This window comes from Schistocerca piceifrons, chromosome 4 (assembly GCF_021461385.2).
Source record: "Schistocerca piceifrons isolate TAMUIC-IGC-003096 chromosome 4, iqSchPice1.1, whole genome shotgun sequence".
Taxonomy (NCBI): domain Eukaryota; kingdom Metazoa; phylum Arthropoda; class Insecta; order Orthoptera; family Acrididae; genus Schistocerca; species Schistocerca piceifrons.
The window spans coordinates 30620434-30633360 of record NC_060141.1 but is presented as its reverse complement, the minus strand read 5'-3'; the positions used below and the strand labels follow the sequence as shown (position 1 = coordinate 30633360).

At 38.6% G+C, this 12927-nt stretch overlaps 1 protein-coding gene across 3 annotated transcripts in view; it reads right to left on the bottom strand.

The window, feature by feature from the left end:
- Positions 1-11665, bottom strand: part of LOC124794923 (zinc finger protein 37 homolog) — a 67356-nt gene extending 55691 nt beyond the window's left edge. Inside the window, exons 1-2 of one of the 3 annotated variants that reach the window (XM_047258628.1) lie at positions 11586-11665; positions 4212-4417 (exon numbers count right to left, since the gene is read on the bottom strand). In XM_047258628.1, the coding sequence (XP_047114584.1) occupies positions 4212-4417; positions 11586-11628 (249 nt within the window). In that variant the 5' untranslated portion in view covers positions 11629-11665. Of the gene's footprint in view, positions 1-4211; positions 4418-4504; positions 4579-11399; positions 11457-11585 lie in introns of those variants that run through there. The other 2 variants (XM_047258629.1, XM_047258630.1) reach the window with 2 other exon arrangements.
- Between the last annotated feature and the right edge of the window lie 1262 nt (positions 11666-12927).

Here is a 12927-nt window from a genome sequence, read left to right as displayed (position 1 = left end):
TAATTTTAACTGACATAGTGAACACACGGCAAAGGTTCTTGGGTCATACAAGGGTTCTGAGGACACCAAGCTATGTTTTAGTCAGTATTTTTTCCACCAATAAAATTTTAAGGTGAGCTCTCCCTGAATAATGGGCACTTTACACACATACAAATATGCCCAAAGTGGTAATGCAGTGACAAAAAATGGGGTAAAAGGGTGTTAAGATGTCTGAAAAGAACTTAAAATGACTGCCAAAAACTATGTAAAACTGGAAAATATTCAGTAAAATATTTCTGGTAACATTTTTTCTCTTAAGGTACAAATCATTAGCCAGGCATTTTTGCTAAATTGTGATCAATAAGCAAATAATCTGGTGTGAACCTTATATTATACTCACTTATTTGTTGTTTATAGGTGTCAAACTATATAAATGGGTTGGCGTATATAAATAAACTGTCAAAACTTTGCTGGTTGAGAGCATTCATTTTATATATATAAGCAGCACAGCCTGCTGTGGCAGGGAAAAGAAGGGAACCAGCGAAAATATGCTCCTGTCAGAGCACAGGAAATGCAGATATATTACTCCTTAAAAGGTTTACAGAAAAGTGGAGAATTTTCTGCCTGAATCCTAATTCCACCTTTCTCACAAAAAATATTGGCATGCGAACATATTCACACTTTTTTATGCTGAAAAACAGTAGCAGAGAGACAGTAATGGTGGAAGAAAGAGGAGATGGTGGCAGTGGGAGAGAGAGAAAGAGGAGACAATGACCATGAGAGAGAGAGAACATGGAAGTGAAAGAAAGATGGAAGAAGACAACAGCAGTGGGAGTCAAAAAGAGGGGGGAGCAACGGGCAGTAAAAGAGAAAGAGAGACGGACGGAGAGAGAAGCAGTGGGACTAAAAAAGAGAGGAAACACTGGAAAGTAGAAGTACGAATGAGTAGAGACCGGGGGGGGGGGTCTGAACCTTGCAGACTAGTGAAGGGTGCATTTTGGAAACACATGTATATGGGGGGAAAAAATTAATTGCACGTCCCAAGAATTTTTGACCTGCCAAGGTATGACATATGCAGTGGCAGTGGGAAATAATGACAAAAGGAGACTATGCAAGACGAAACTGTGGCAGTGAGACATATGTGGTGTGCTCAAAAAGTAACTAATTTTTTAATTTCATGAGATTTATAAACTCAATTTTTCAATTTTTTTTATATTGTTTGTAGGCCTACACATGTTCCTGATTTATGTTTGCATTTTCAGATGTTTTGAATATTTAGCTTATTGCTAACAAATGAAAAGGATAAACACGTTTTTAAGTGCTCGGCAAATTTTTACTTTCAAAAAACATGGACCAAAGAGTTTCCATTAAATTCTGTTTGAAAATGGAATGAAGTGCAGTGCCGCATTTGAAATGTTGACTCTGGCTTTTGGCAAATCTACTATCAATAAGACAAGAGTTTATGAGTGCTATAAATAGTTCAGAGAGAGTCAAGAACACATTTAAGGTGACAACCGCCCTGGATGCCTTAGCACATCAATTACTGATAACAATATGGAAGAAGTAACGAAAATGGTTCTGAAAAATCACTATCAAAGATGTTGCTGATGATGTCTGCATATCTTTTGGCTCATCCCATGGAATTTTTTCCAGACTATTGGGCACGTGTTGCAGCAAAGTTTGTTCCAAAATTGTTGAATTTTAACCAAAAATTACATCACATCGACATGCTGAATAAAGTCAACAGCAATTGAGAACTTCTAAATAAGGTTATAACAAGTGACAAAACATGGGTACAACGTTGAAACCAAAGCCCAATTGCACTAATGGAAATTGCCTGAAGAGCCGAGACTGAAAAAAAAAAAATTTGCAATTTCTTTGATTACAATGGGACAGTGCATCATGAGTTCCTGCCTTACGGTCGTACAGTCAATAAGGAATACTACCTGAAAATTATGTGCTATTTGTGTAACGTAATCTTGAAGAACACATCCAGAATTGTGGTAAAATGCCTCACGGAAATTTCATCATGATAATTTCCCACTCACACACGAATGCCTGTTCATGATTTTTTTGGAAAAAAAAATATGTTGCCTCAGCCACCATATATTTGCTGGACATGGCCCCCTGCAATTTTTATTTTGAGGCTGAAGAGAACCATGAAAAAAGAGAACCACTGATGAGATAACAGAATTGCTGGAGGAACTGAACACCATAGCAAAAAGTGAGTTCTTGAAGTTATAACATTATTTGTTTATGGTTCATTTAAATTTTTTGCTTCAAAATTTTCACATATTGGTACTACATTTTCTGTAGATGTAAAGTGAAGTGTGCTACACTGGAGTTCTTTGCATTGTATGTGAGCAATGTATATAAAATACTATGCAATTTGTTTATTGTGTTAAATAAATTTCTGGTGACATTTTGTATTTAAAAATGTTTGTGTGTATCAATTGTCCATGCTGATGTAAATCTGACAATTTAAGAAATGGTCCCACTTAGGAACAAAGTAAGAAATAGGTGTCACGCAAAAGCCAATGTGCTTTTGTTTGAAACGAAAGTGACTCTAGGGAGTGGAAAAGATGGCAAGAGCAAATTGGCACGCTACCTAGAGCAAGTGCGGGAAGTAAGTCACACAGTCTGTAGGCAGCAGTGATTGAGGCAATATCCTTGTGGAGCAGGAGAAGCTTTGCCTGCAAATTGGCACAAAATTGCCTCAGATGAGGACTGCAAACAGCTTACAGCATACCTGAGAGTTGTTGGGCTACTGTATGTAAAACTGAATGACACCAAGACGAGAAATGGAGCCCATACAACAAGATACTTGCAGGCCATACTGCGGGTAGTGTAGCCGTCATAACTGTTCGCCACATCCAAGCCTACAGCCACCAGGTAAATATTTTAGAGGGAGACCAAGAGATGAATACACTAAACAGATTCAGAAGGATGTAGGTTGCAGTAGGTACTGGGAGATGAAGAACTTTGCACAGGATAGAGTAGCATGGAGAGCTCCATCAAACCAGTCTCTGGACTGAAGACCACAACAACAAACAAACATACATCTCACTGGGTTGTTATCTACACTCACTCACTCACTCACTCACTCACTCACTCACTCACTCACTCACTCACTCTGGAGGAAATCCAACAGCAAACAGACATCTGACAGTGCTGTCAGAAATATCCCTCTATCACACACTGCAAGGTGGCATGTGGGGTAGGTAACTGACCCTGATAAGACTCCATGTGCTTTCAGACAAGGAGAGCTTCTTCAAAAAATAACAACTATGAACAGTTTTCCAAAGACCAGCAACGTGCATGAGCACTGAAGAATTCAGTACCTTTCCAGAGACCTTTCCCAACCTTGGCAGAATTTTGCTACAAATTTGCAGACTCCTACAGAAACAAGAAAATCAATTTATTTCAAGACAGAGCTTAATCCCCCCCTTTGACAGCAAAAAGACTTTCTGAAACATTAGCCCTCTGGCTGCTCTGGACGTGTTTAACGCGCACGCCTTTGTACCTGTCCCTGTGCTGTGTGCTCTGAACGTGTCTACACACGCCACCAGTCCTTCTACCTGGTACTCTGAATGCATCTATGCATAGACACGTTCAGAGTACCGGGTAGACGGAATGGTGGCGCATAAGCATGTTCAGAGCACACAGGGACAGGTACAAAGGCGCGCGCGTTAACACGTCCAGAACAGTTAAAGGGTTAAAAGAGCTAGGTCTCACAACTCCAAGTCAACATAGCTTGTCATACACGGAGCAGAGTATAAGAACAACAAAGGAGAAATGTAAATAGTGTCAGCTACATACCTAGGTAAAGCAGTCAATAAAATCAGCCAAACACTACCTGGAGTAGGGAGTATGATAAGGGCAATATTCTGGTCCAGGTGTCATTCCTAGGGCAGGATAATTAAGGAGCAAAACAATCAGTGTGTTGCTGAATTTAATAAACTAAGGCACATTCTTCAATTCATACTGAATACATCAATATTTCACTTGCTGCTCAACCTGTCAGAGACAGAATATAAAGGAAGCAGACATTTTACAGATCATAAGATCCAAACTTATCATGTCTCATATTTGTTTTTAGTGCCCGACACAGTAACAGTTCAGCTGTGAAAATGTTGCACAACGAGAATCTTAGCCCAGTACACATACGCATACCTAGTATCAACATCATTCTTGACAACTTTATGGATATTTCTACACAAACTACTACTCACCTTCTTCTTAATGTAGGATTTGCCCTTCTGAATAATATTTCTAGGAGAAATGCGTGGCTCAGCTGTATTAGTGCATTTAACACTAGGATCAGAACGGAGTTTCTGAGATGCCACTTCAGCAAGTAATTCCAGGAGAGCACCAGAACCGCTGCCAGTACTAATATATCTTTCATCCATTTCTTCAGGTGATGTCTGGATGCCAGACACTAAACACAAAAAAATATGCACAATTACTGCATTTGTAAAATGAGTAAAACAAACTAGACTTCAGTAATGAAAACATCATCACTCACCAACACCACTACTACAATCCACATGGCCATTATATTCTCCATTATATATCTAGAAACATCAGCCAGACACAACTGATAACAGATTATGTATTGAATTTCCAAGAGTCAATGGAGTTCTGTGACACTTTTCACTTCACAGCACAATCACAGGTGGTGTGATGTTTTACTAATGGTGATTAATTGTAATCTGTGACATATTGAGTCAATTAAGAGAACAGAGAGGAGGGGACATGTGGAGGCTAGGGGAGGAGGAGACTTGCTTTCAAACAACAAGAAGTATTTGAAGAATATCAGCATAAGATAATCCATGTACAAAAACAACCAGATATGATCATTAATTTTGCTCAGTTGGCAACAGAGGCCAGCATATCAGCAGGCCTAGCACAGAGTGATAAAGAACAACAACAATCTAAGTTGTAGACAATAATGCATACATGTTTGCAGAGTACCACAAATTAAAATAGTCCAGTAAAGTGCCTACAGACATTTTAGAAAAACTGCTATAAATAAAAGTATACTGGACGAAATTATATTTCATTCTTTGAAAAATCTAAATTTAGCAGTGGCCCAGTCTAAAACTCACATGTTTGTACCTGAAAAGAGCACAGCACCCTATTCACTATGCAGTCCCTCCCCCCCCCCCCCTCTTCTGTAGGCACAACTTTCCACTGCCCTGACGGTGGATGGAATGCATCAATCACTGGCAGATACCAACATGGCTGCTTTCTGATGCAACTTACATCAACAGTCTTTCCATTCCTTTTGTGGAAGAAAATTATAATCATACCTGTCAAGAGGAGCTGTTGAACAAAAGTAAGGGCATTACTCGAGTGGGAGCACCAGTGGGTTCCACAGACTTCAAAATATTAACCAGGTCATGGATTTACTTGGAAAACATAAGGGGGCAGTCAAACAAAAATCGAAAGCCCATCATAATGGGACCATGGAATGGTTCCATTCAAAAGTGATCACCATAAGTGTTAAGACATTTATCCCACTGGGAGATGAGATGATCAGTCCCTTTATCGTAGGCAGATCCACTCTTGCACTTCCTCATTAGACGGAAACTGACATCTACGCATGTCTTTCTTCAGGTCGCCAAAGATGTAAAAATCACATGGCAAAATATCCAGGCTGGAAGGACAAAGTCGCAGTGTTCCCAACCAAACTGCTGAAGTGCAGCCTTCATGTAATTGGCAGTGTGGGGATGGGCATTATCGTGCAACTGCATAAATCCATTCAATTGCATTCTGACAGCCTGAAACAACCTGCAACTCCCCCACCACAGAATTCCAAACACGTTCTGGTAAGGTCATGACGATCTCCTCCAGTAATTGCCGGGGCCTTCTGGTCGTCAAGTCACTCAAGCATGGAACCACACTCAATCCACAGTGCTGTGAAGACACTTTGCAGAAACTGTGATGTGCCGTAAAGCCAAAACACTCAGGGATGCTGTCGGATGATTCATCCTGTTGCACAATAATGCCTGCCCCACACTTCCAATCCAACAAATGCTACGATTCAGCGATTTGCTTGGGAATCTTCCACTGTGTGATTTTCACATCTTCGGCAACCTGAAGAAAGAAATTTGTAGACATCTGTTTCAGTCAGACAAGGAAGTGCAAGAATGTGTGCAGTTGTGGATCCATCAGTACCCAATCGATTCTGCGGAACAGCAATTGATCGCCTCATCTCCCAGCGAGATAAATGTCTTACTGCATGTGATGATTACCTATGAATGGAACCATTCCATGGACCCATTGTGGCAGGTGTTCAGTTTTCATTTGACTGCCCCTCATAACTACAGTACAATTGTAGAAGGAAGATTCCTGACAGCGGGCAGCACTGTTGCCAGCTTTCACAACTGCTGAGTGCAAACTGCGGCATTCCCACAGAGACTAATACAAAATCATGTTATGCGATTAGTTGACGCTGAAGGGCAAAGCGGCTCCACCAAGCCCACTCAACTGTCAGGAATTATCTTTCACTGACTTTAAAGCTGGGGAATGTGTTTCTTGAAGAAGCTTAACATTGCATTTCTGCGCTATTCAACTGTTGCAAAAGCCGTCCTCTCATTTTTGGAGTCAGAGATGAGAACTACAAAACATCTACATCAGTATATTCCAACAAATTACAGTGCACCTGAAAATGTGTTCTCCAATGTATAGTGTCAGATTAAATTAGAAGCTTGTCTCTACATACTGTGTAATATCTCATTTGATATTTATATTTTTTAAATGAGTACAGAAAATCTAAGCATTATATGCCGAGATTAAATTACATTTGTTGCACAAAAGACTCTAATACAGGCACTTCAGCATGTAAAGGAAGGTCCAGTAGCAGTAGGAATTTATTTGTCCAAGGATTATTTTAAAATGATGTCTTTGTCAGCTTAATAGAAAGAAAACATGATAATCTGTCAGCTTAATACAAAGAAAACATAAGTCATATACACAGACTTATAACTACAAACATGTGTTTAATGGAGAGAGGACATGTGGTTGGTCACAGCTTTGCTCTAGGAACCATCTCAGTATTTGCCTGAAGTGATTTAGGAAAAACATTTAAAATTTTTCACTTTTCAGAGCGTAAATTGTCAGCAGTTGTTAACTTGTTTGACTTCCATTGAACTGTTTAAAGGCACTTCTTTTGCATAGCTGGAGACCTTCCATGTAATGACAAATGAAAGAGAAAATTAATAAAAAGAAAAATGCAAGAAGATAACACCAAATTATTTCTCAAGGTTGAGATTCATCTATGTAAACAGTAATATTCACAGTCTTCTTCACTCGTATTTCATTAGAATAAATGAATGGTTTCAACTTCACAGCCATCATCAGACATTGATACAATTATGCACCCTCACGCCTCATGTTATAAGATCTGATTATTGCTGTGAAGGTGAAAACAGTTTTCTGCTCAAATAAAATATAATGTTATTATAGCTGAGTTCCATAATATATTTTAATACGAAGGTTGTGGGTCTCCTCCAGAGGTGAAAGTTGCCCCATTTCTTGAAATTTGCCTTGCTAGGAAGGTTAGGACGACGAGGACATGGTCTGGAAAATTTATTGTGTCCACAAGTAACAGGTTCCAGTTACAAGAGTTGAGGGGAAAGGAGCCTCAGGATTGTGTAGGAGTAGGAAACGCACAGCAGACTATCTATGAGCAGCAGGTCTAAAAATACCACAAATGTTAGGAAGAGAAGAGTATTGCTGCTAGACAGAGGTACAGACACTCAGTTATAGGAGCAGTTAGGGACAGTGCGTTAGGACACCAGCACTTTCTAACCAAGAGCTGGGCTGAATCAGGTCATGAGAGGTTTACAGTCTTTGAATGACTTCACAGAAGGTGATCGGACAGTAATATAGGGTGCGCCAATGAACAATTTGGCTAAGGACAAGATGTACCACACAGGTGATGACATGAACAAGCTAGCTTACTTAACTGGTAGCACCAAAGTGCACTTGCTCAAGCTGTTCTGGCAACACAATCAGCCTCCTCCTGGCGGTCCCGCACAGCGAGTTAAAGTGGCGCTGGAAATCACACTAATGACTGTCCTCACATTGCACTGGTGCCTGTGCAGATTATTGGGAGATGCTGTTACACTAAGCATGATCTGCACCACAATAGGACAGAGGAGTTTGGTGGTGCTGATTAGAGAGAGTACAAGTGAGTATGCGGCTGCAAGTGATCAAATACCATTTAGCCCCCGCCCCCCCTCCCCTCACCCCCCAAAGAGTGTCAACCTATACTAACAGATTCCTTCAACAGGCACGTGGAAGATATGATATACCAAAACAGATGTTAGTACAGATTCCTAATGCAAAATAATTTGGGTAAAAAGTGTTAAAGTAGGATCATAAACAATCATTGAATGCTTTTATAGACCACCTGCCACTGGATCGGTGGTGGCAGAAACTTGGGGAAGATTTTGCATAAATTTCGTGGTCATATTATAGTATTTGGTGGAGTTTTAAACTTATCAGCTATAGACTCAATTCCTCAATGCAGGTGATAGGGGCAGGGCATCATGTGGAAGTGTTCTTATGACTTATCCTCAAATTACTTTGAGTAGCTAATCAGATAACCAAATAGTAAATGTTACAAATTATATCTCCCAGTCAGCAACAGGCCCAAACATTGGACTCAAGAGTAAAACAGAGAATTGGTGACAATTAAGTTGTTACAGCATCACTGAATACATCTGTAAATAAGGATGTAAAGAGAGGTAGCAAGGTATTTCTGCTTAGCAAAAGTGACAAAAAATTCAGATTTCCTGCATGGTCAACGAGAAAAATTCACATCCAAGACCAAAAATGTTGAGTATCAATGAACAAAGTCCAAGCCTATTGTACAATAATATCTATTAGAGAGATACGTGCCAAATGTACAAACAAATTTAACATACTGCACACAAATAGGCAGAAAGACAATTTCAGATCACTGGAAGCAGTCAGACCACTAAAATATCTAGAGACTACTTAGAGAACTGAAGAGCAGGGTTAATAACTACGGAGGACAACTACTACACACTGTCGCATTACAATCATCATCGATGGCCTATACTTCCTGCCAGAAGGTTTAAGTAGTGCACAAACACTTTCACTGATGACTCTAGAGTCTGATATGAGAGCCCACTTGGCACCAAATGGTCTCATTACAATACATGATCACAATGTAATGCTTACTAAAAGAGAATCATGTGTCAAAGACCTGGCATGCACGATACTAATGTCTTGCATTACAGCTGAGCAACATCACACTCATCATGCAGTGGTGCTGACTCAGTTATACAGATGGACTGAGGTAAAGCAAAGAGATGTGCATGGGGTATGGTAGAATGTTTATGATCTGAGTCAGTTTTCTGGATAGACTGAACGGATTACAAGGGGCATAACATCATGCCCATGATCTTGAAATCACAAGCAGATGCCAGTAGTGTGCACAGTGAAAGTGTAGGGAGATGTTTGGTAACACGGTAAAATTATTTCTTTAATTAAAAGCTATCTTGTGCAAATTATGTGTGAAAAAAAGAAAACTGCACATTACGAATCAACTGAATGAGGAAGTGCCCTTAAGACACCTCGTGTTCAGGAGTACAGAGTTTATTCTGTCCTGACATCTTGCTTCAGGTTTTCTAAAATGATTTCAGGCAAATGCTAATGGTTCCTTCAGCAAGGCCATGGCCAATCATGGGCCCTATCCTCAGAAAAACATCCTTATTTCCATATATATGTATATTTGAGCTATTTAATTTTACTGCACAATAATGACAAATAACTACACCATTATCATGTTACCCCTGGAGGTTCCTGTTAGCTACCTGACAAGTAAAATTCATCATAAACTGGCCTCAATTGTTACACATTTAGATAAACATTACTCTTTCATAAATGCCAGTGTACTCATGCACATATTACGCCGGAAATTCATTTCCCCCCTACCTAAAGTACAGGCCGACATGATAATTTTACAACATAAATTTATTCTACGTTAACATGATTAATGTAGGATAGTTTATTGTTCCTACAGAGTTCAGCAGTTGCTTCTCTTCTTAAGATTAGTAAAGATGGGTAGTTCAGGGGTCATGTACATGCCTTAGAAAAAGTCAGGAATAGGAACTGTAACATTTGTATTCGCTACTGTACAAATATCATAGTGCACAAACACAACCACTAAACATGTACGTAAAAGAACACTGTAACAGCAAATGGAGAGGATAAATTCCAGCTTCAGTTGCATACACATTTTGTTTATTGTAGAGTTATAAAAGAACACACATTCAGAAACAATGCAGCTTAAGTCAGTAGTACTGAAGAGGGGATATACCAACACCCAGCATCACGCACCTTAGTTGATCTTTTCTTTTTTTTGGGTGGAAAATATATTACGGGACACACAGTGCCTCCCATCAATAATTTGCCTTATGCTCTGTCATATACTGTTAGGTAGAACAGGCCAGTTGGTATTTTACAATGAATCTTACATGCAGCAATGACGTGTGCATTTTTTTCAAACTGCCTGGAAAATTAAAAGTGCATGACAGATGACGAAAGGCAAAATTCAAAATATGGCCCTGGTTCTGAACACACTATTCTTCTCCAAGTAAGTTTCAACTGGTACTGATTTAAGTGGCACATTGTCATAGAGAGGTGGGCATTTGTAACCCTAGATGAATATCTAGTTTCAGAAACACATTCAAGAATTTTAATTCTTGTATGTACCCCATTCCCACATATATGTTTATTATGACCCTTGTTTATACAGTAGTAATTGCTTCTTTGTCCAACGAATATTCTAAAGACAAATGACAGCAAGTACCGATATTTCGAAGTATTGTCGATATATGGCCAGTAATTCGTTGGGTGGTTCATTAAGAAAAGAATCTATTGACCCATTTTGGATTTTGAACGTCTAGAGACAATGTTATTGGAAACAAACAACTGGTTTGGCTAGTTTTTAATGGATACAATAAGATAAATACACCTAGTGTGTGTGGTTTTTTTACCTTACTGAAACGCCCAATATCACAACAGGAGACTCATTTCTTAGAGAAATTTTGGTAGCCCTTACAAAAAATTTTACCTTACCAACTTGCGCGCAATTTGGAAGAAGTCGACACATATCAATACGAAAAGGTTAAATTAATAAATCATCACACCAGTGATGTCAGCTGCCTTCAAAATATGGCACTCGCATATAAAGAAAATGAAAACGTCCAGATCGTACAAGTGGCGTCATTTTGATTATGCAGGCAGTGGCATTCCACTCAACTGACAACGCCCTTTCCCCTTCATTTGGAGCGAAGGCCACTTACAAGACAACGCAAACATTATCAACTACTTAACATACTACACTGCTTAAATTTGGAGCATAAATATTTTATAAATACCATATAACAAACACTCTGGTCTGGCGCGGTTTTCTGTACACTAGCAGACGCCATAGAGACGCGCTAGCAGCCGACGCCTTTCATGATAAGTTACCTAAGATTATTTCATTTACCTTACATTGTAATGTTCTATTTCTTATTGTAAACACATCACAATGAAATCTAATATTTTCTAATAATACTCACTGCTTTGGTACCCCCCATTTTCAAAAGCATTTTCGTTAAACATTTTCTTATACACTGACTTTTCATTTCAGCGATACATTATATCAAAGATATGTACAGAAAATACAAAGTTGGACAAAACAACACTATCATTGGTTAGCATGTTTTCCCCGAGGTAAATGGATATAGAAACGAGAAAGTTTGAGAAGAAATTAGGGTAATCGATAAATATTTGTCATTTTATGGCGATAATGGATATTGTTTAATGGAGTACAGTTTTCACGAATATTCCATCACATCTTGACAAAATTTGAAAGTGGTGCGACATTCGCAACTTGCATTAAATGATGTTTATAAAAGTAAAATTTTTCTCGCCATAAAACGCAAAAATGAAGTATCCCTTTACTACAATATCAATGAGTGAAAACTGGAATCATTCAACCAGTATAAACGCATGGGTGTTACAGTTTGTAAGGACATGAAATGTCACTATGACAAAAGCTCAGTCGTAGGTAAAGAAGGTTCAGATACGGGGAAAATACAATATGTCTACAGAGCAGATTATTAGATTAGATTTACTTTCATTCCAATTGATCCGTTGTGAGGAGGTCCTCCAGGATGTGGAACATGTCAGAAAAACAACAATACATGACAAATATTTACAACTAAAACAAATAAGCTAATGTACCACTCCACAGGTCCCAAGTGGAATGATCGTCATTTTTTAATGAACACTATATGAAAGAGTCATTTTACAAATTCTAATGCACTGAATCTAAAATTAAGAAGTTTTTTATTTATTTATAAGGTAATAAACATGTAATACAACTACTCTAATACTTATTTACAATGAACACATTACCGTACCGAAATGGTGCAGAAGTTAGATATATATACAAATCAGTTGGTTTTACTGAGAAATTCATCAATGGAGTATAAGGAGTTGGCCACCAATAAATCCTTTAGGCTTCTATTAAACTGAATTTCAACAGTTGTTAAGCTTTTTATGGCTGCTGGCAAGTTATTGAAAATGTGTGTTCCTGAATAATGCACACCTTTTTCTACAAGACTAAGTGACTTTAAATCCTTGTGAAGATTACTCTTATTTCTAGTATTGATTCCATGAATTGAGCTGTTGCTTTGAAAAAGTGATATATTTTTAATGACAAATTTCATTTAGGAATAAATGTATTGGGAAGCAGTAGTTAGTATCTCTAGTTCCCTAAACAGGCTTCTGCAAGATGTTCTTGAGTTCACACCACATATAACTCTTACTGCACGTTTTCGTGCCCAGAAAACTTTAGCTTGGCTTGATGAATTGCCCCAAAAAATAATCCCATATGACATTATGGAATGAAAGTAA